The 23,896-nt window shown below is 46.5% G+C and overlaps 1 protein-coding gene across 1 annotated transcript in view; it reads left to right on the top strand.

The window, feature by feature from the left end:
- The window catches only part of LOC138565335 (zinc finger protein 397-like), a 46,900-nt gene that overhangs the window by 14,494 nt on the left and 8,510 nt on the right, over positions 1-23,896 (top strand). Inside the window, exon 2 of the mRNA XM_069642971.1 lies at positions 5,779-6,793. Within this exon, the coding sequence (XP_069499072.1) occupies positions 5,809-6,793 (985 nt within the window). The 5' untranslated portion in view covers positions 5,779-5,808. The remainder of the gene's footprint in view (positions 1-5,778; positions 6,794-23,896) is intronic.

Here is a 23,896-nt window from a genome sequence, read left to right as displayed (position 1 = left end):
TTCTGGTGTAACCTAAGATATTGATCGATCTTCAAAGCTCTAACCAGTTTTTTATTCCTAAGGATGATTATTCTTTTTAAGACCCTAAACTCAGATGCTTCAAGGCCCTGCTTTTTGAGAGTGGCCATAGCCCTGGTTTAGATAGCTTAGAATTATAAACTCTAATATCACTTGCGGGTCCGCCTAGCTTGTTGCTGGCATTATCTGCCCGTTAACTGACCTTGTAAGCGCAGGCCAGTATAATGTTGTAATAAGAATTCTCAGGACCTTGGAACCAGTCCACACCTTGTCGGAAGATATCCTATCCATCAAAGAGTCCATAAGAAGACATTTAAACCATGTGATCGTTTTTCTGTCCAGTTAACTGTCCTCCCTTGATTACTAATACTTAACCCCATCCTATCCGGCCTGAGATGGGTAGTAGGAGTAGGTGTAGTCATAGTAAAAGAAAGAGGTATATGATCCCCCCCCCCCTATGGAAGCGTGGATAATCATTCTTAAGTCCCATGGCGATGTAGAAAAAAATCTATCCGAGAACTATGTGTCCCCCTATGGCAAGTATGTTTTGATGTAGCAAAACTGGGAGGGTGGTCCAGTATAGCCAGATCCCATTCCTCGAGAAAAAGATCCCATCAGATTCCGCGTTTAACATTGGGATGGAGAATATTAGGGATAGCGCCATTATTATTCCATACTCGTACCATTCACAAAGAACCTCTCAGACCTTCTTCAATATGGACCCTGAGAGGGTTCCAATACAAGTTAAGTATCAGAGTAGACTCCAAAGAATTCTCGAAGAGCAGTATAGTGCCTAATAGCCAGTCCTTGCTACAGGCTATGTCACATTTTAAACCCAAGTTACAATCTAGCGCTATAGTCAAACCTCCACTAGGTCTCGCTCCACCCCCGACCCCCAGTTCCCATAACTGCAGGACGCAAGAAGGTATGAAAACCTTCTATAGTAGATTGATTAAGGTTCATGGTTTCTTGGAACATATAATTACAAGGAAAGCTATTTGGAGAATGATTGGCCATGTATTTAGTCAAATTCACACCACCACACGCATTCAACGAGATGATTTCAATGTCAATGGTGTCATGCACACCCTGTTCTTTGTCTTATATTCTCCATTCTCCAAAGTCTTAAGGGCTGGCTGTAGCCAAGACCAAACTTGTTCATTATTTTAAAAGATTGGAAATGAGCGTCAATACTGAGCTTGAGTCAGGTGGAGAGTTAGAGTGGGAGGTTCCAGCCAGCACTACGGGTGTAGCCATGGGTTCATTAAAGTATTTGCCTCTGTAGCACTATGAAGTGCCACCAGATTAAAACCCAGCGACTCTAGACTTTTCTCTTGACCTCTCACCATATCAACTGCTGTTTCGGAATGGAAGTTGCTTACCATTCGTAGATTATTGAAAACGGGCAGTGCAATAGCATCCATGTCATCTGAAGTTATAGATTTTAAGAGCAGGATTTTCTTAAAGATGTTGAAAAGGTTCGTCCTATTGAGGCTTGATGCCTGATCACCTTTGTTGTTTATTCACCACCCAATCATTTTTCCTTTGTTTATAGAATCCGGTCCTTTAGGAGCAACCGCCTCTGGCTGTTTTTGTGAACCTATTGTAACCCTTGCGTTATTAGAACTAACAACCTCCGGCAATAAACTATTTATAGTGGTCACAGACCCAGGTATATCCACCACTCCACCCCCATTAAGACCATGGGGCAAACTTCCTTCCCTAGTAGTAGACTGGGTAGCTGGACTGCAGACCCGTGATAGAGGGAACTACTATGGACTGCAAACCCGTAGACACCCGGGCATGCATCGTACTAACGATCTTCCCGAATGCAGTCATCTTAGTCTGTTTAGTCTGGTGATGGTCAAGTCAACTTTTCACCCTGGCCTCCGAGTTGGATCCCTCCATTGTACTCTACCTCGCCACCATTCCCTGCCCATCATGTGGGACAGCCAGACTTTTCGGCAGCTCCCTAGAGTTGGGAACACCCCCCCCCTTTGTGATGGTTTACAAGGATTTATAATAAACTTGCTCCTCTTGGTTGGATATTTGCCTAAGACCTTAAGATTTGAATTCCTCCCCTTTATTTTAGCTGCAGGCTTATTTTTTGTTTTTCTAGTCAATTTGGACTTTTTCTTGCATTTATTACACCTGGGGGGTGGGAGGGAGGTCTTTGGTACTTCTGTTATTTCTTTTGTTGGAAATACATAAAGATCTCCCCCTAAAAATATTAGTACACAATTGCTACAAATGGGTGTCCTTACTAATCAAGAAAATATTATTAATTGGTTAAATCTGCCAATCATTTGAATCTAATTTATGACTTGCAACAGGGTAATCCATGCTACCAAAAGGACCCGGCTTTTCCAGGACACCACGAGTCTGTTTCAATACTGCAACAATATGCAAGGGCTCCAACCAGTGTTGGAAATTCCAAAGCAATTTGCAGGTACGGATGTCAGATGGGGCCGGTCTCGCACTCTGTGGCATTCATGCTGTACTTTGATTTTGTTGACACTCACTCCTAGGGGCGTTGTGTCTGGAAGCTCTCACCAAGACTTTCTGATTCGTGTTCACTAGTCCAACTATTTTCTTTTTCTGTAATATCTTCTGCATAATTCAGGGCCTGTTATATCTTTGCTCTGCTCCTGCAAATTGCAGACTCCATGTCTTGTGCTTAAAATATCCTGCCTCGAAATACTGAGGTTTTATTAGCTGTCTGTCTGTTCGATTAAATGCACTGGGGCATAAATTCCCACTCCTTCTGCCCCAATTCCTCCTCAATCTAAAATGTTTTCTTTTATGAACACCTGTTTTAAAGGCACTAGCAGTTCTACTTCAGATGTGCATAGCCAAGTTTTCTAAAGTTCTCCTTTGAGTTAAGTCTACCTTTTTGTAGACACAGACTCGCTCTTTGCAACGGAAAGGAAGAGTTCAGGACTCAACGCTCACTTATAGCCTTTAGGGCAGGGGTGCACAACTGATTTTGACAGAGGGCCGAAAGTACCTTACATGAGGGCTATAGTGGGCTGAAAAGTAAATGTGGGCGGGGCGGCAGGTGGCAGGAGGCTTTTTCAACCCCCAATTTGTATTAAACACATGGAAAAAGAATGTTTTTGAGGGGTAACGATTTTTATTTGCATTTCAAACTTACATTTTGTACTGCACGTTTTCCATTGTTATAATTTATTTCTATTTAGTTATTGTATATCGTCTGTTTAATTAAATTATATATATATATATATTTTATTAACCCTTGATTGGACATTCCGTTATTTTAGACTGCTATAGTTTGCTGTTTGCGTTGCCCAAGAGGAGTATGGCCTTTGTTGAGTCAGGTTTCCTCAAAAAGCAAAGTATGTACATCTCCTAACTGTGCCTGTTTTAGCTTTACTATTGGGTTCACTCTTGGAGTGCAACATTGTGCCCCATGTCCCTCACCCCTAACCAAACACTATGCCCATGGCTCCCACCCCCAACCAAACACTATGCCCCATGGCCCCCTCACCACCCCCAACCAAACACTATGCCCCATGGCTCCCTCGCCCCAACCAAACACTATGCCCCATGGCCCCTACCCCTCAAGCAAACACTATGCCCCATGTCCCTCACCCCAACCAAACACTATGCCCCATGGCTCCCTCAACCCCCAACCAAACACTATGCCCCATGGCTCCCTCAACCCCCAACCAAACACTATGCCCCATGGCTCCCTCAACCCCCAACCAAACACTATGCCCCATGGCTCCCTCAACCCCCAACCAAACACTATGCCCCATGGCTCCCTCAACCCCCAACCAAACACTATGCCCCATGGCCCCCTCACCCCCAGCCAAACACTATGCCCCATGGCCCCTACCCCTCAAGCAAACAATATGCCCCATGTCCCTCACCGGAACCAAACACGTGCCCCATGGCTTCCACCCCCAACCAAACACTATGCCCCATGGCCCCCTCACTCCCAGTCAAATACTATGGCCCCACCCCTCAAGCAAACACTATGCCCCATGGCTCCCTCGACCCCCAACCAAACACTATGCGCCATGGCTCCCTCAACCCCCAACCAAACACTATGCCCCATGGCTCCCTCAACCCCCAACCAAACACTATGCCCCATGGCTCCCTCAACCCCCAACCAAACACTATGCCCCATGGCCCCTACCCCTCAAGCAAACAATATGCCCCATGTCCCTCACCGGAACCAAACACCGTGCCCCATGGCTTCCACCCCTCAAGCAAACACTATGCCCCATGTCCCTCACCCCCAACCAAACACTATGCCCCATGGCTCCCTCAACCCCCAACCAAACACTATGCCCCATGGCTCCCTCAACCCCCAACCAAACACTATGCCCCATGGCTCCCTCAACCCCCAACCAAACACTATGCCCCATGGCTCCCTCAACCCCCAACCAAACACTATGCCCCATGGCTCCCTCAACCCCCAACCAAACACTATGCCCCATGGCTCCCTCAACCCCCAACCAAACACTATGCCCCATGGCTCCCTCAACCCCCAACCAAACACTATGCCCCATGGCTCACTCAACTCGCAACCAAACACTATGCCCCATGGCCCCCTCACCCCCAGCCAAACACTATGCCCCATGGCTCCCTCACCCCCAACCAAACACTATAACCCATGCCCCCCTCACCCCCAACCAAACACTATGCCCCATGGCTTCCACCCCCAACCAAACACTATGCCCCATGCCCCCCTCACCCCCAACCAAACACTATGCCCCATGGCTTCCACCCCCAACCAAACACTATGCCCCATGGCTCCCTCAACCCCCAACCAAACACTGCCCCATCAGGGGCGCCCATCCCCAATCGGGCACAAACTCGAACCCCCCCCCCCCACCCCACCAACTCAGCACACAAACTCTCAAGCATTCACCCATATACAGACCCGAATCCCCCCCCCCCCCCCCCCACACCCCCAAATCCGCATTCAAACTAGCAAGCATGCACACATACAGACCCGGCATCTTAACATACACCGCACTTACACTCCAAAACATTCATGCACACCCGACACCGCCTCACCCCCCGTATCTCAACATACACAACGCAGACATACAGCAAAACAGACCCGACACACAAACAGACCTCTTACCGGAGACGTGCTGGAAGGCAGGTAAACTGGAACGCTGGCGAGGTAACTGGAATCGTACTACAGCTGGCGTGGTCCAAGGCTGAAATGCCTTCCGACATCAAGCCTTATGGACCACGCCAGCCGTAGTGCTGGCACTCCATTGGTGCAGCACACCCGCACTACGTGGCTCGTAGGAGCGACGTGGTGCGTGCGTGCTGAGCCAATGAGGGCCAGTGTTTTGTCCGGCCCGGAAGACCACAAAGACTTTCCTAATGGAGGGCGGCCGATGCTGCTTGCGGGCCGCCCTCCATTAGGAAAGTCTTTGTGCCTCGCGGGCTGGACAAAATGGCATGGCGGGCCGCAACTGGCCCGCGAGCCGTATGTTGTGCACCCATGCTTTAGGGGATGACCCCACTATGTGAACAGATGTGTTCAATACCGTTTTCTTTCTCAATTAACCTTGCTGCTGACACTTAAGTAAAGAAGTTACTGGAAAGTTTACGCCTCAGTGTCTTCAATACAATTGCATCTTGTTTCTTTCCTTATATAGCAAAGACAATCCATGTTATTCAATTGTGTGTATATATTTTGTTGGGTAAATAGCGAGTCACGTTTTAACCAATACCAGATTTGTTAATGTTGTGCATTTTATCCCTCTGCAGAAGCCTGAGACTTGGACATCAAACATCTAAATGGCTGATAGAAAAGTTCAGCGCTTGTCTGAACATGTTGGAGCAACACCCCCCGCCAGTCCTATCCCTAGCGTCTCTACTGTAAGAACATTGCCAGAGATTGTCTTCCGGCCTGAAGACTCTGAAAGGCTGGGTGCTGTGGTCTGGGGAGGAGAAATGGCGCTACCAGTGTCCGATGCAATCACTCGGGGAACGTCCCAAACCCTACAACTGATCCATGACTCTGTGCCCCTTACAGAGCATGTTCCAAACGCAAGTATCTTAGCCGCCCTATTGCACCTGCAGGCAAAAATGGATCAGTTACAGAACACTCTGGAAGGCATGCCCCTTAAAGTTGCCGAGATTATGAAGCAAAGCTGGCTAACAAAGGGCCAAGATTACCTTAAAGACAGTGCCATGTCTGTGGAGATGGTTGATCCGACAACAGGCACAGAATGTAAACTACGTGGATTTCCTCAAACTCTTCTTTCAGATAATAGAGGGGAGCAGAACCTGTGTCTTCAAGAAGCGTTTGCTGGTGAACGCAGCCAAATGAAGAGCAAGTGCTCTCAACCACCGTCAACTGATGGGCAGCGTCAACAACAGAACCAGTGCATACAGACAGTGTTTGGTGAATTGCAATGCCAGCAACCGATACGGATCCAACAGCCATGTTTTAATGATAGACAGAGCCCAGAGGATAGTCAGTGTAATCAACCAGTGTTTACTGATGGGAAGGACCAAGATCAAAGCCTCCAACCCGACCTGACATTGTGTAGTGAAGAGAAGGGGCAGGAGAAGAAGCAAGTCCTACAACAAGCACTGCATTATGGACAAGGACCAGATCAGAGAAACAAGTTAGATTCGTGGTGTTCCAGCGGACTGTGTCCAGCCGATCCTTCAATATCCCGGGGCTCGGAGACCCTTCCTGTGGATGAAGTTGAATTGATGGACTCTTTGGCAAGAAGAAATAACCCAGAAATGTCTCTGTCAAAAGCTACTCCAGGTATGTTTTGCTGTAGCTTCCTGCCCAGAATGCGATGCAAACTGAGACTGTACTTCAGGTCGTTGTATGTTGCAATCTTTCCCGTTGTTGGTGAAGCTTTTGGTGTTGGGAGTCAAATGTATCTGTGTTTGACATTAGCCAGCACAGTTTTTTGACAAAGCAACAGCATCTGGAGCCCATGGGGACGAAGGCGGGGCGTTTGAAGGTTTGGTGGTCTCTAGTGCAGGACTGGGCAAGAGGATATGTAGGATAAAGGATTTTAAAAATCGGGCGGGGGGGGTTCTGCGGTACTTGAGTGGCCATGGCAAAATACAGCTATTAAGTTAATCTAAACATTGTAAGTTGCACAATCCTGTTCTAGGTATAAAAGGGAGGTGTTGAATTGATGAAGGTGGAAAGTGGTAGCTCACATTTGTAGGTCCTAGCAGTGCAGCTATTCTCATGTTAGGTCTTGCGCATTTTGTTTCTCTTTGTAGGTGGAAATCTCTTTTAGCTGGATTGTCCCTGGGGCCCATCGGGCTTGTTTAAAACAAAAATAAACCTTTCACAATCGAGCATGTATAAAACAAGACGAATAAAAGATAGAAAGAATACAAATAGGTTAACGCAAAGTCTTAACAGTTTGAAACAGTGAGAGCGTACATATATGCACAGTATATACAATTATTTGTTGCATTGTTAATTTGCCTACTGTGTACAATAGGTTAGTCCATAGCGAAGAACCTAAGGAATTTCAATGATTCTCCTGAACATCACCACCAAATGGCTGTGTAGGGAAAGTATAAGCGAGGCACAATCGCCCAACACAAGATGAGCCCAACTGGTTCATTGGGCTCTTTAGGCACTGCAGATCTGAAGTGTTTGAGTCTAATAGCTGTTGCCTTATCACAGTCTAAGGTCAAGTGCTTCAATGCCTCTAAAGTAGACGTACTATTGCACAATCTACAGTGCATCTTTGACCCATCCTCCGTTCCAGCTACCTTCCCACCGTTCCATTGTAGGGAGCTGGTTAAGTTGGAAGCGTAGATACACGCATTGAATTTCACTGCAAGGAAATAAGTAGACTTATTTGGGGAGCCTCTCTCTTTTTCTGGGGTATTTCGCATATTCGATATATGTCTTCTAGCGAGACAGACCTTCAATTGTCTGAGACCAGGCTATATTGAAGTTATTTTTTTTTTTCATATTGGGGTGTGAGAGGGGGAATTTTGGTTGCGATTGGCCTTGAAGTTAGTTCTTCTGTGGTGTTAACTTCCAGGATGTTCTTACAGTTGACCCTGAACATATTTAGTGCCTGGAGGGACTGGTTTGTTAATAGTTCACCAAGGTCCTCGTATAGGGAGGGCAAATACTTTTTTGAGTAGTTGGACCATTGCTTCCATTAGAACCGGGCCGGAAGTGAAATTAGACCCAGCGCATGCCTGATGATGCCATTTGGGACCGATTTTGACAGGCCCAAGGTCTCTTTCCAGACTATACCTTGAATGGTGTTTAGGTATAAACCCAAATCAAGGGTAGTCCTGTCTAAAACTTAAAGAATTGAAGGTTCCGCTTTGGCTAGATATTATTTAATAGTATTTGATTATAGGAAGGAGTGGGAATTTACAGATCGGAGGCCTAGATTTCTCTCTTGAGGCTGTTCTTACATACTGTCAGTGAACGGGTATTCATGAGATTGTATCCTAGATAATGGATCGACAATACCCTCTCCAGGCTTTGTGCGCCTACCTACCAGTCCATCACTTTAGTTTAGTTTGAGAAGATGATGATCTTGGATCCCCCCGCCCCACTGTTGATCAGAAGATTATTCTCAAGAGTAGGTAAAAAGTAGATCTAGCTTTCTTTGGAGGCCTATTGCAGTTTTATCAACGAAAACCAGGTCATCGGCAAATGAACAATTTAGCTTGGCATGACCGAGTTTAACTGGGAAGGTGGTTGCCTCTGACCGAAGTTTTTCTAGGTTGCTGATGTAGAAGTTTAAGAGGGTAGGTGCCAGGACACAACCCAATCTAGACCCACAGTGGTCTGAACTGGTCCTGACACACTACCCTCTTTCATCAACCTTATCTTAATCATTGTGTTCTTCTGCAAATTAGCCATTAGTTGGACTAATTTCAAAGGTACAGACCTTCCGAGCAGCTTATTACACAAGAGTTCTGTGTACTCTATCAAATGCACTACTCATATCGAGTGAGACTATGTAAATTGTACCAGAGGTACCAAAGGCCTACGTTTTCTCCCTCTCCAATAAGTGTCCCATAACTGTAGCATTACGGACTGTGCCCATACCTGCTCTGAAACCCACCTGGAAACGACGTACCCCTCCCAGATGCGCCAGTGAATCATTCAGATCTCACAGAAGCGGAGAAGAGAATATTTTGCAGGCCTCCCGGGGTTCGACCTGTAAAGCCTCTGGTAGCTGGTTTAGTGAAGGTGTGGCACCACTACATATCAAAGTGGGACACATCCATGGTACCTTGGAAGAGAGTGTTTATCCAGAAGGAAGTTTGAAAGCCTTGTCTTAGATTACTGTATCCACAGACATTCCAGGAGATTAGAGGGATTGTAGGGGGTTAAAGTTGCTGTTGTGCAGGTCTAGAGTTGGCCTACATCTTAAGCGCAGCCTCCAACCATAACCAATCCTGATCCAACTCCATGTCAACTCCTGAGGTTAGATTGCCGCTCTGGGTAGGTAGTCGTTATTCCTCGTCGTAGGACCTTATTCGTTGGTGTTGCCTTTGTGTTAGGCATTTCTAAAAAGATCCTTACTTCTGCAGCATTATTTACCTCCGTATAGATCGAAGACCAGGGATCTTAAAGTTACTTGTTCTTCAGAAACCAGTCTAGTGACCAAGTTGGAATAATAGTAACTGCCTGTTGTGCCACTATCTAAATGTGAGAATTCTACATATTATATTGCTAGAGCAGAGAGGTTGAAAAGATGGTATCACTTGAAACTGCTCAAGAACTTTGTTCCTATTCATAACCAGTTCACCATTAATGTGGGTGATGTTTACCCCTCCACTTGATTTGGTGACAGGCCTATTTGACAGCCTTGTATCCTGAATCGTTGATTCTTGAATTGTTGGAAGGCCTATAGATGCTATCCTCCGAAAGTCTGTCTATGAGCTAGTTCCGCTTTTGAGCGGTAATAGCAGGCTGTCCGACCTGGACCCTTGGCATGTTGGTGGTGGTGTCATTGTCGGTGACTCTACAATAAGTGGGCCTGCGTAGTATTCCGCAGCCTGAGAGATGGTTTTAAGAAGAATCTAATTTACTTTATTCCCCAGTAGAGGGACCAGTGTTTGTTCTTCTTGGTTCACTGAATCCACTGGTACTAGAAGTGATGAATTTCCTGAGTAGAAGTATTAATAAATGCCTCCACCATGGACAAGGACATCAGGAATTAATGAGGATTTCATTCTGTTTTGCGCTAGCATGTTTTTGTATTTTTATGTTGTTGCTTTCTATTAGTTTTCGGTCTTGTGTTCAGTGTTTTGCCCAAGCAAATCAGAGATGTTTTGTCCAATACAGTTGACTAGTTGCTCGAATCGGTGCATTGTGCAATTGCAACGTAGGACTACTCCGCAGATGACTATCAATAAGTGGCGATGGACTGTTTGGTTTCAGACTTTCTGCTTCCAAATCCAGGATATCATAAACGATTTCGATCTGGCTAGGCTTACTTACCCCTCTCTTTTTTTTTTTCTTGTTCATTGTATCTAAATTCAACTTTTTTTGAGTTTTCCTGTCCATCTCTGAAATTTGAACGATATTGTCCTGGACTGATTCCTTGATATTGTCGTAGAGCCGGAGTAAAGACTCCAGCACAGATGAGGGGAAATTGAATCTGGGCCAAGGTCGGTAAAATGTCGGAATTGCACCTTTTTAAAAAAATGTCTGTGGTGTATATCATGTGGATTAGATCTATTGGTGATGTGCAGTCTGTGTAGTAAATTTGGATTATAACCAGCAGATTGTGTTAGATTTTGCACCAAAACAGATGATTTGTTTGTGCTGTTAACCGGCCCTCTGGTATCATTCTCATTCAGGGCTTCATGTCCCTAGTCACAAGATTGTCGGAAATTATCAAGTCCTCCAGGTTCATTCTGAATGAACGGTTGTACACATGGTGCACTGGGGACAGTTTCGGCTTTAGATTCCCCTGCGTTGGAGTCCTCCGTCGGATGCACCGTGACAGAAGTGAGGAACATGACCCTAGGTGCTTCTGGAGACAAATATGAACCATCTATTGACTGCCCCTGTTCATCAGATGGATAGGAGGTTCCGGTGCCCCCCTCCCCCCCCGACCCCGCTGGATGACCTTTACTTAATGGGTCTGAAGAAAACTGGTTACATGTCTTGTCGTGCTACATGTAGATTTTTCACCAGTTTGACGGAGAATGTGATTTTAGATTGTTTTGTTTGTAATATATAATTTTTTTGGACCAGTTTGGGATTGAGCTGGTGATGGCAGACTAATATCAGCTTTTCCAGTGATTGATTTGTGATAAAATCTAGCCATATCCGTGTTGGTAGATTGCTTACCCAAGGCTGCTGCCATGGTGCCGAAAATAGTCGTAAGAGGATCAGTTCGCACAAGTAATAGTTAGCAATGTTAAGTTATATATTGCAAGGAAAAACAAAATTGCTGTAAATAGGTGAGGCGGCACCAACCAAAAATCTTTAAATGATCGCCCATTGCGTCACTACCCAGGCATCCAGTAGCAGTAGCAGTAGCAGTAAGCCAAAGATACGAACACAGATCACTGACTGTTTTCCTTCCCGGAGTTGCATGAGTACAATTGCAGTTTTTGAACAGCCATAGCACGGAAACCGCTGGACAGATTTGGACCAAATAAGCAGCAATATAGGCTTGATTTCCTTGACTGGTGTTGGGGTTTTCTTTGGAAAAGTCAACACTTAGAATGCTTGGATGATATTGGAAGTATTGTGGTTTGCATATAGAATAGCGCTCCATAATAAAAAAATGCAATTGTAGGGTGAATGACCCAAACCCCAACGATAAAAACAATCCCAAAATCGGCCAAATAATCATGCACCGTTTGCAAGGAAAGCACAGTTTAATTACATGCAAAAGTATCAGACGTTCCCGTAGAACCAAACGTACATGGAGCTCGCCGCACCCAAAGATGTTTCATCTTTTATAGCGGGAAAACTGCAAATTAAGAAAACTATGCATAATTAAGATTACAACATGATGCTGCGCTTCCCTTCCCATTGGCTAACTCCTAAATACACAATTCTAATTATCCCCTGTAGTCCATTACACTATTGGTCACGCATTATCTATGCACGCGACCTGCTACTAAACACGCGACCTGCTACATTGTCAGTGTAAAACTTGTTGATTGACTACCAGGTACATTATTACTATAATACATTTCTTGGGCAAGTAAATGTTCTTGACCATCAAGTGATGTGCACCCCTCCGTCGAATCCTGATCAAAGTGTGAATAGCGGAGGGGGGGGGGGGCGGAGAGGGGGGTGTCTACTCGGTGAGATAAAACAATGGCTCTCATTAAACCAGGCACTGTGCAGCTTCCTGACCTTGTAGATACATGTATTGGCATAACCTTTGCTCCTCCCATCCCAAATTACGGTACAGCCCTAGGATGTCCGCCCTCCCCCCACGCCCCTTATCTCACTGGAAACCCAGGTGCCGATGAATGACGTGAACGGGCACCACTCTTATGTCTGGATTTCACTTATTTATTTGTCGCTAAAGTGTGGCGCCTGCAGTTCATATAGGATGACTGCTCTTCGGGTGAGGGCAGTAGTGCTCTAAATCTTCACTGGGCATCTTGGCATCACAGACCCCCATACCCTGCTCACATGCATTTAACCTTCAACAGACGCATCCCTATTCTTCCTCCCTGGACACAACATTCTTTGCCAGCTCCTCTGAGCTCTGCAGCTGGACTCCAATAACTGTTATCGACACATGGCTACCTGTGGCTTTGACAGCATAACAAATAAGGTAGGGGGACTTGTCACAGAATCAGTTGGACAGAGCCGCAGCTCCACGTTAGGCCTGTACAAACGCATTCTGCAACATGCCCTAAAATCCAACATGGCAGAGCACCTGCTATTTTAGCCCATGGATCTCGTCTTTACCGCAACACTTCCCTGACTCCATCTCATACTCCTACTTTGTCGCACATCCCTTGAAATATATACTATACACTACTGCTAAATGCAAAATGCATTACCCTATAACCTCAGCACCACAACGTGAATACATTGTTGCTTTTTCTGAATATGGTTATTTGGTGTTTCTAATGTGTCGCAGCTAACTGCACATGGGTACATGCACATTCTGCTGCGCCCATCAAGAACTGCTAGCACTAGGACGCCTGCTAATGTTTTCTGCACTCCAAATCCCGTCGCCTGACTGGGACTTTTCACTTGCATCCCAACACAATACACTTTTTGAATAAAAGAGACAGTTTTGCTTTCATCATTTCGATTGTATGAATCCACACTGAAGAAACTTGCTTCTAGGTAATTGGGACAGGAACATGTGGGAGGTGCAATGTGATATTGAGTTTCACAAATAGTTGTGTTAATTCCTAAAAATTCTTAATTGTATATTTTTGTATACAAGATAAATAAGTGTATTTAGGCAAAGAATGAGTTGTGTACGGCTAATTGTTGCTATGTGCTACTCCACTGGTGCAATAGTGCAATTCCAGTGATAATCCATAGCTGGGCCAGAACAGCCTTAATTATAATTTCACCTGCGCCTTGATACAATTTGGTTCGTCCAACTGCCCGGTACAAATCTATCAAATGAATCAATCGTTCAATATATTCCTTCAACAAAAGGTATTTTGATTTGATTCCAGAAGTAGTCTGGAAATGTAGTCCTTTTTTGCCTCACAATAAAGACACTGGCACAGATTAAACTTGAATGAATGAGGGACTGAACCATATACGACAGAGAAATCAAGATGCCAACTGCGCCCATTAATCCGGAGCCCAGGAGAGTGAACCTTGGCTGCAGGGTAACCTTATCGCAGCCTTCCAAAAACCATAAGCAGCAGGGGATGAAACACTTACTGATAGGAGAGGGGTCACCGGTATCAACGCTAGCCCAGGAGTTTGTATTCGATCGGGCTCTGTCCAGCGTGAAAGTATTTGTTTATTTAGAACGCGCAGCCATCAGGCCCGGAGGCATCGGGGCGCAAAATTGTACAAGGTTACATTAGCGCATATATACAGACATAAAAATTACAAGAGCAGGATAATGAACAGCATTTCTATATACACAAATTATAGTGCGGATGAAGGAATGACAAGGGACATACCCATGAGGGTGTACAAAATAAAGCGGGCCAGAGTATGTAAGACGTGGGAGCAAGACATGTCTTAGTGCTAGTTGAAAAGCCAAGCTTTGGTTTTGGACTTGAATGTGTTAAATGAGTCTTCAGATCTGATTGTAGCACGGATGGAGTTCCATAACTTAGAAGCTAGGACAGGGAAAGAAAGTACTCCTACTTACTGTCAGTGTCTTCATGAAAGGCGGGTTTCTCTGGCTGCACACCAGAGGAGAGCGAGTGAGAGTCACAGGAGTGTTAGTGAGTCAGGCCTCATTACAGGTTGTGGAACGTGCTACAGGTGATTCTCAGTACTGTTTGCGCAGGCTGAGCAGAAATGTACACGTCTTGAATAGTATTGTAAAGTCTTTCCCCTCAAAGGTTGGAGGCTGTACCTTGAGGCAATTCATTATTAATGTAACTGACTAAATGTATTATCCACTAAAAACGCCTCATTGTAGAAAACCATGACATTTCTGTGTTTGTGGGCCACAATTTGGGATGGGTATAAGATTCTGGTTTCCATACTAGTGTCTGCACGGCTATATAGCATTAAACCCTGTATCTATCATTGCTGCCTGGATTCTTATTGGATCATTTGGTGAAATGCTGCAGAATTCAACATTTGGTGCTGTCACTTGTCTCTGATTTTGCATTTACCAGAGGTGGTAACAGAAGTAGCGGACCACTTCCTCTCAGAGTCCTAGCCCTGGGTAGGTAAGAGGCCCAATGAAAACCTCTACATGGTATGACACCTCTGAGGATGCCATCCCTTCTCCCATAGAGGGAGCCCTTTCCCAGGGGTCCAGAGAGTTGCCTTCACAGTACAATCATTCCACTGGGGGCGGTGCACAGTGGAAGGATCACCTGGGAAGAGGAGGCCCTTTATGGGACTAGGGCCAATCGTCTTCAAGAGATGCGAGATAACTCTGTAGCAAGTCCTTTAATTCCTTTTCAGGAATTAAATGTCCCTCCCATGTCCCCAGATAGGACTGATCCGTTTTATTGTGAGTCTAAGCAGAGTAAAGAGCTAACCAGTATTGACATTGACTTCTTACATCTGAAACCACCTACTGAGACGAGGAACAGGACTGTGAGGATGAAGATCACTGGTGAACGGAAGTGAACAGTCTAGACCTTTAACAAATCTGATTGCTTCAGAACAACTCCCATTCCCAACGTGGGAGTTTAAATCTAGTACAGCTGAGGGCCAAAGGAGAATCCCAGCGAGAAGTGGCGAGTGGGATAGGAACGCTGTCAGCTGGAAAGCAGTGCACAGAGACGTGAGACCTATGCACAGGCACAACTCTGTTTTCCTGGGAAGGAGAGGACAAACATAGCCAGGGAGCCGGCTACTCTGAAGCTCACTAACTGACTAGACGCGGAGGCGTCTTACTGTGTCCACAGCAACACTGAGGCGTGAGCGGGCCGCGGTACGGACACGCGATTCCGCAGATTAACAACTGAATCGAGAGCAAGTGCTACCAGAGCCTCGAGACAGAATCCCGTCGCCCAGAAGACTGACTGGTAGTTCCTTGGAAGCTGGGTGAAGTACTGAAAGGACAGAATTGGGGCCACGAAGTATTGTAGACTAAAACACTAAAAGAAATACGGAGAAGCAACCGGTTAGAAACCCCAGTCATTAATAAATGCATGACAAGTGAAAACATAGCTTGGCAGGAGAGTGCACCACGCTATTACAGACCGCATTTGCGAGTCCGGGACTTGCACCCATTAAAGGAGAAATGATAAGGGTGACAGACTCTCCGTGAAAGCAAGATTGGAAATAGCACTATATTTGGCAGGAGAGTAAACCAAAGGTTCCATTGCAAGTCTGGGACCCGCACCCAAAGCGGAGACCAAGGATTAAATGATCTGGCACCCTAAAGGGCTGGAGCCCTATACAAGAAACAGACAATATGAGAACTGGATCTTGGCAGGAGAGTATACCAAGACCCCTCAAGTCGTGCAAGTCTGGGATTCGCACCCCAATAGAAGGTTGGAACCAAAGGGGTTTAAATCCCTTGGACTGAGGAACGCATTGTATTGAAGAAACGCTTGTGTTTTTTATGTGAATAGACTGGAAAGTCTAGTGGAAAGAAGCAACACCCTAGTATTGGAACATTATTTTCTTGAACATTGTTTTGAATCCTTTGGAAGGTCGACGGCTGAGAATATTTGTTGCCTTTGAACACTTTTCTTTGGAGCGAGCTCACGTGTGTGTGTGTGTGTGTGTGTGTGTGTACGTACGTACACGTATGTGTGTGTACATGATTTTGAGGCCGGTATCGGAACTCGGATGAAGGCCGGTTGCCCCCCTTATCCACTCGCTTTACAAGCATGAATGCAAAAAACTTTCCGTGCAAGCAAACTCATTATTAGTTAGTGATGCCAAAGAAAAACTAGGGTCATTATGCTACTTTTTTAATTTTAAACAATTTTTATTATGTTTATTAACAACACTATAAACATTGAGGACATTTGCATATGAGATTCACATCATTATGTTCACATGTTGTGCATCAGTCCTCCTCTTGCCCCCTTAACTCGAGCCCCTACTTCGATGCCACCAGCTTGCGTATCTCTGGGCTCGTCTTCACTAAGATCGGCCTGGGAGGGTCCCACCATCGTGGCCACCAGTTGTCTCCATGCTATTAGGGGCCCCGCTTCCTCCTCCCCACCCCTACTGATTGCTTTATACCAGGCTACTGTTTCTGCGTCTGCCCACATGTCAGCCCACCATGTCTCTATTCTGGGTCGTTGGGCTGCCTTCCAGCCCATTGCGATTCTCCGTTTGGCCAAGCTGTAGGCCAGGTCTTTCATCTTACTGATGTGCTGTACGTTGCGTGGTCTGGCAAAGCCCCCCAGCATGCATGCCCAAACTGACTCCACCTCCAGTGTGATCCCTTTATCAGCCAGGAATAGCTTAACCTCTGCCCATAACCTACCCACCTGAGGGCAAGCCCAAAACGTGTGTCATCCCAGCTTCCACCTCCCCACACCTTGGGCATTTCTGTGTCACCGAACTTCCAAACCTGGCTATTTTGTTAGGGGTCATATATGCCCTGTGAGTGACATATAACTGGATCTGCTGTAGCCTCGCATTTTGGGACACCTTCTTTTGGTGCCTCTGAGCCCTATCCCATTGTCCCTCCTGCATAGTTTCTCCCACCTCCTCCCAGTCCCGCCTCAGTTGGAGCGGCTTCTTGCCCACCCTAGACATCAGTAGCTCGTATATACGGGATATTTCGTGCCCACCCTTCGAGATATCATACATCGTCTCCATGACCTCATCAGGTTGCTCGGCTAGCACTGCCTTGGGCCACCTTTCACGCACCCGTTTGGTCATTCTAGTATAGTGGCCTTTGTGCATCCCGGTGTCCTCCATTAATCTCTGGAAGTCTAGTGCCGCCCCCTCTTGCCATACATCTCCGAGGGTCGCAAGGCCCATCGGTTCCCAGTATCTGCGGATCCCTCTTATCATTTGCAAGTCCTGCCCGCATAGCCCCACCTGCAGGGAGCATGGGTCGGGTTTCCCACTATCCGCCATGCTTTGCTCCATATTTCCCAGCCCAGTGACAACAATCCTGCCCTTCCTTGCAGCTTGGATTTAGGCAACCACACCACATCTCTTAGGAAAAAGGGGGCGGTGTCCCTGTACAGTAATCTGGCTTTGGCCGTCTCTTCTTCGGACAACCACCTGGCCACATACTGGAGCTATCCCGCCAAGTAGTATACCTCGAAATTCGGCAGGTTTATGCCCCCCCTGTCACATTGGTTTTTTTAACCTCCAAAGGGCCACCCTATTTCCTGGAGTTATGCGATAAGGAGCCCCTGCATAACCTGTGGAGTTTCACAAAAAAACGTTTGAGGGGCATATACAGGATGTTTGTAAAAAAGTGTGGCAATCTCGGCAGGACCACCATCTTGATCAAAGCCGCCCTACCCACCATGGCAAGGGGTAACCTGGACCAAAACCCCATGCTATTCTTTATGCCTTACACCGCCCTTTCTGTGTTGTATCTGTGTTCCTCCTCCAAGAATGTAAATCAAAAGTCTCACAAAGTTTCTTTGAGTATATTTCACCAAAACACACAAAATAAGTTTCGTATCTTCACAGTGTTAGGGGGATGATGCCCTCCCCCTGACCTTTCTTTGGTTTATCACAATGCCATTAAAGTGTTTTTCTTTTCCTGACTTTTAACTGATGTTTCACAAAGCCAAGAGGGCACTTTGCTCCTCTTGGTTCTTTCCACAATATTCATCAAGACTAAGGGGTATGTCTCCCTTCCCTGGGTCCTTCTCAAATCTCTTTAGGATGCTAAGAGAATGTCTCCCTACTCTTGGCTTTTTCATCAATGTTCATAAAACCAAGGTGGTTGTCTCCCCCATGCCTTTCTCAAAGTGCTCTTCATAATCGCCAGTGTTCAGTCTACCTGGTTCACTACCCTGCCCAGTCCTGTGACTACGATGATGGTCCTGAAGGCAATTTGTCATTGGCTGTGGGGTCCCAGGCCCTTCTCACTTCCTCTTGTTCCTCAGGAGTTACACCCGGTTCACTATCCTGCCACTCATTCCCCCTTGTTGGATCCCAGGCCCTCCTTATTAGTTTCTTTCTCCGTCTCGGTTCCCAGACAGTTTTTTTGTGTTGGTTTCCTTCTCTCCTTAGGGTCCCATACCCCTTTTTGTATTTTCCCATTTGGGTCCCAGACCCTTTTGGCAAATTCTTCTCTATTTGGGGCCCCCCCACAACTGTTCTGGTCTCCCCACCCTCTTCTGGGTGCCTACTGGTGTCTCGTGAATGTGTACAGGCTTTGATTCCCCTCTCTGGCATTTCCTGATCCTTCCAGGGACTGCAGTGGCTCACTGCTGCCAGGCTGCGCAGCCCAGGGGATTCCTTCATTCCAGCCTTCTCGTTTTGCTGGGTGCTTCACCTCCTGCTCTAGCCTTTCCACAACTGAACTCTGGCAACGTAACTACAGCCGGGTATCTTTCTCGTCCTCTACTGTTACTTCCTTCGTACAGAGTTTGATTTGTCCAGTTCCTCCAGTGAGGGCCTCTACAATTTGGAATGGCCCCTTCAAATGGATTGTGTCCTCCCACGTATTCCTCATCTTGGATACATCCTTACCTTCAGCTTTGCTGCTTCGGGAAAAATATTCTCTCCACCAGAGGGCGCTCTGCTTGAGGCTGCAGCGCCGATGTCCCTCAGCGGCATTCGTCGAGCACTGACAGTCATCCGCTGTATAAATGCCTCGAGCTGCGTCCGTTGGCCTCAGTTCCGTTTTTCCGTTAGCTTTGCTTCGGATCGAGAAAATGGCACTTCAGTTTGTGAAAATGTCATCATCAAATCCTTCCACGCCGAAGACTGGATTCAAAATAGGCTACAAATGTGGGAGCAAGATGACCCCCGCCGGAATTGCCTCTTGTGCCTCGGTTCCAACCACTGTGTAGATGAGTGCGTTTCCTGTCAATCGATGACCCATAAAGCATTAAAAGAACGGAGAGGTAAACTGGAGGTGGGGGAGGAGTCCTCAAAGTTTTCTTCGAGGGGAGGGGGGAGGGGGGAGGGGGGAGGAGGGGCAGAGACTCGGCCAAGTCTTCTTCAGCCTCGTAAAAGGCGAAGAAAGGAAGTTATCACATGTCCGTCAAAACATGATTCTCCAAAAAAATGGGAAGCCTTCAAAACATCTATGCTAAAGATCTTTGAGAATGCCCAGACCCCCACAGAGAAGTCTAGCGAAGGCCATGCCCCTGCTCATACAAAGAGTGACAGGGGAAGATCTAAGACAAGAAAATCTGGCGAGAAATCGTTGCGGGTGTCGCCCAGGGAGTCATCCCCGACGCCTCATAAACGCCTACCGGTGCAGAAATCGGAGGTAGTACTTGATAAAATGGCGTTGGCTACTCATCTGCCATTAAAATCCTCGTCGAAGACTTCCTCGAAGCCTCTGTCAAAGGCGATAGAGCACAGGGTGTCGACAGACAATTCCGAGAAGGTTACGTTGAGTGCACAGTCGACGGTGTCGACCATTCCTTCGACAGTGTTGACAATTCCTTCGAGTGTCGAAGGTTACCTCGACTGTATCGAAGGCGATAACCTATAACGTCGACGCCATCAACGTCTTCGTTCATTCCTGTTGCAAAATTGACATCTATGTTGAAGTCTATTGAAGTCGAAACCACCTGAGAAATTATTTCACCCTGCAAGTAGGCAAGATTTCTTTAAAACCATGCCCTCAATTAATGAGGGAGGTTCATCAGAAGAGGAAGATGTTTCACCAGCTGGTGTGAAATTTGGTACAAAACAGGTCTGGGGAGTTAATTGCCCCTCAATCTATTATGAGTGCTTGCAGTGAGCAAGTGGTCTGGACACATCTCCAGAATATGAATTTGAAAAGCCTGACCATGCTGATGCAGGATACAGAAAGTTAATGAACAGGGTAACTGAATTTATGGGGTGGAGCTGAAGTTCACCTATTTATCAGGAGGATGATATGACTGACATCCTTTCAGGGGGACCTCAACAAGACCCCATACTTCCTTTTCACATAGCACTACAAAGGAAGGTGATCAATGCATGAGAAAACCCTGAGTCTACTCCGGCAGTAAATAAAAAAATGTTTCAAAATACAGTCCCTGTTCTTCAGATCCTGAATATTTGAGTAAACACCCATCACCTGAAAGTCTTGTAGTTCAGGCGGCTACTTCTACTAGGAATGCGGCATATCCTACAATTTCCCCAGTGAGCATGGCATTAAAATCTACAAATATAATTTGCAAGCTTGCAAGATTTACATACACTCTGTGGGGCTGTATGAAAGCGGCAGCTGAACACATCCCTGAAGGTGAGGAACGGGAAGGTTTCCTGGTGATTCTAAGGGATAGAAAGGAGGCTATGGGGGAATGCCTTCAATCAGGTTTGGACACGGCAGACCGCATCAGTAGGTCCATGGCGTCTAGTACTGTGCTACGTAGGTTTCCGTGGCTGAGGAAGTCTGGTTTTGCACCGGATGTGCAGGCAAGACTTCTCAATATGCCATTTGATGGCTCGAGGTTGTTCGGCAGCAAGGCGGATGAAAGTTTGGAGAAGCTGCAGACCTCCAAAACGGCAGCAAAATCACTCAGTGCTACTATACGACAACATCAACAACGCCCCTACACAGGCTCATCTTCTTGGAGGGGTCGTCCCTTTCGATTTTATTCCTCATTTGGAAAGGGAAGGAGACAGGCCAGTCAAAGGGGACAAAGGAAATTTCCTCGGGGCGAGGAAAAGGTACTAGACCTCCCCCAGCAACGTCAACTGTCGCTTCAGCCGCTGCTGCACCTGCTGCAAAGCCACTCTGAGGTTTTGATCCACAAGACCCCGGTGGGAGGCAGGATCTCGCAGCATCTGGAAGAATGGCGGGGCATTACTTAATATGCGTGGGCACTGGAAACAGTATCCCATGGTTAATGCCTTCGTTTTCAAAAGAAACCTCAGAATCATCCACCGGGATACAACTCTGCCAAACATCCAGACCCGCTCCTGTTGCAGGAAATCTTAACCCTTCTACAGAAAGGTGCAATAGAACATGTACCTGTAGCGGAGAGGAACAAGGGTTGGTATTCCCCAGATTTCCTTATACCAAAGAAGGATAGAGGATTGAGATCCATCGTAGATTTGAGAAACTTGAACCCTCAGGAAGGACAAGCTCAAGATGGTTGCGCACACTCAAATTCTTGAGGCTCTCCAACACCAAGACTGGTTGGTATCATTGGACCTTCAGGATGCTTACTTTCATGTGCCAATCCATCACAAGCACAGAAAGTACCTGAGGTTCGCCGTTGGCAATTCTCGCGATCAGTTTTGAGTTCTGCCTTTCGGGTTGACCTCCGCCCCAAGGGTTTTCACCAAGTTGATGGCGGTGGTGGCAGCGAGTCTCAGGAGAGGGGGAATTCACGTCTACCCCTACTTCAACGATTGGATGATCAGGGCACGTTCTCCCGAACAAGCCCAGGAGCATCTATCCAAGACCTGCCACTTCCGTCACAGACTGGGCTTTTCTCTGAAATTAAAAAAGTCAAATGTGATACCATCACAGAAACCCCAGTTTATTGGAGCAGTCCTGGATACTTTCTCTGGCAAAGCTTCGCCTCCCGAAGAGGGCTCACCACATTCTGCAAATGGTAACAAAATTCCAGAATGCCCCGCATCTACCGGCCTTCGATTTTTCTCAGTGTGCTCGGTCTTATGGTATCCTGCATTTTTCTGGTGCCAGAAGCCATATTGAGGATAAGATCCCTTCAATGGGCCCTCAGGACTCAATGGTCCCAAATTCTAGGGGAAATGTCAGATCTTTTGCAAGTTCCAGCCAGAGTAACACAGGATCTTCGATGGTGGGCTTGCAGAACATATCCTTAAGGGAGAATCTTTTTGGCAACCATGGCCGGAGATAATGGTAGTGACGGATGCCTCACTCACAGGGTGGGGCGCTCACACTAGCGAGGTGACAATCCGCAGTCGTTGGTCTCCATTGGAGTCCAAACTACACATCAACCTATTGGAGCTGAGGGACTAGCGCTGAAGGCCTTCTGTACGGGGAAAGAATGTCATGATAATGACGGACAACATGGTGGCCATGTACTACCTCAACAAGAGAGGAGGAGTAGGGTCACTACCACTGTGCAGAGAAGCAATGCAGCTCTGGTTCTGGGCAATTCAAGAACGGATCTCTATGTCGGCAGTTCATCTAGCCGGAGAGCAAAACACAGCGGCGGATGCTCTGAGCAGGCAGAGCAGTCTCCCACGAGTGGGAACTAGCTCAGGAAGTCCTTCAAGAGATCTTCGCCCTTTAGGGAACCTCTCAAGTGGATCTATTCGCGACCAGTGTCAACAGGAAGTGTGAACTGTACTGCTCAAGGGAGTTTCCTCAGAGGAGCTCTAGGAGACGCGTTCAGGGTGGACTGGGAATTTCCACTCCTGTACGCGTTTCCTCCAATCCCTGTGATCCCTCAAGTAATCAGGAGGCTAAGGAGGTTCAGCAAAACCATGATCCTAATTGCCTCTGATTGGGCCAGGAGAATGTGGTAACCGGACTTTCTTGACCTGTCCATCTGCCCGCCAATACGTCTTCCAAAAAGAGGATCTTCTCTCGCATGTTCTCATCGAGAGGTCAAAACACTCAACCTTCACGCATGGCTTCTGAGAGGCTGAGATACAAGGATTGGGACCTTCTGGATGAGGTTATGTAGATTATGCTTTCGGTCAGAAGACCAGCAACTAAATCTCTGTACCGGTGTCGTTGGAACAAGTTCAGTAACTGGTGCAGAGATAAGAGTGTAATATTCCCACAATATTGTCTTTTCTGCTACACTTAGCCAATCTGGGGCTCTAGGTTGGCACAATAAAGGGTTATTTGGCAGCGCTATCCATTTTTAAGCGCTTCTCAGAGGAAGAATCTTATTTCAAAATACTCTTGATTACACAATTCTTAAAAGGTCTAAATAATGTGTTTCCTCCAATACCTTTTCAAGTACCTGTGTGGGACTTCGTATTAAAGTTCCTCACATGCATCCCGTTTCAGCCTTTACATTCTTGTCCATTAAGGCTCCTTACTTTAAAAACCGTACTTCTAGTGGCAATTACATCAGCCCGCAGGGTGAGTGAGTTGCAGGCACTTACAAAGATAAGGTTGTCCTTTGGGTCAAACCCTGTTTTGCCAAAAATGGTCTCAGATTTTCACCTGTCACACTCTGGTTTTTACCCTCCTCCTCACGCAAG

The sequence above is a fragment of the Ambystoma mexicanum genome, chromosome 1p (genome assembly GCF_040938575.1).
Source record: "Ambystoma mexicanum isolate Mex_15411 chromosome 1p, UKY_AmexF1_1, whole genome shotgun sequence".
Taxonomy (NCBI): domain Eukaryota; kingdom Metazoa; phylum Chordata; class Amphibia; order Caudata; family Ambystomatidae; genus Ambystoma; species Ambystoma mexicanum.
Note: the sequence above shows the minus strand (reverse complement) of the source record. Positions and strands in the feature narration are given on the sequence as shown.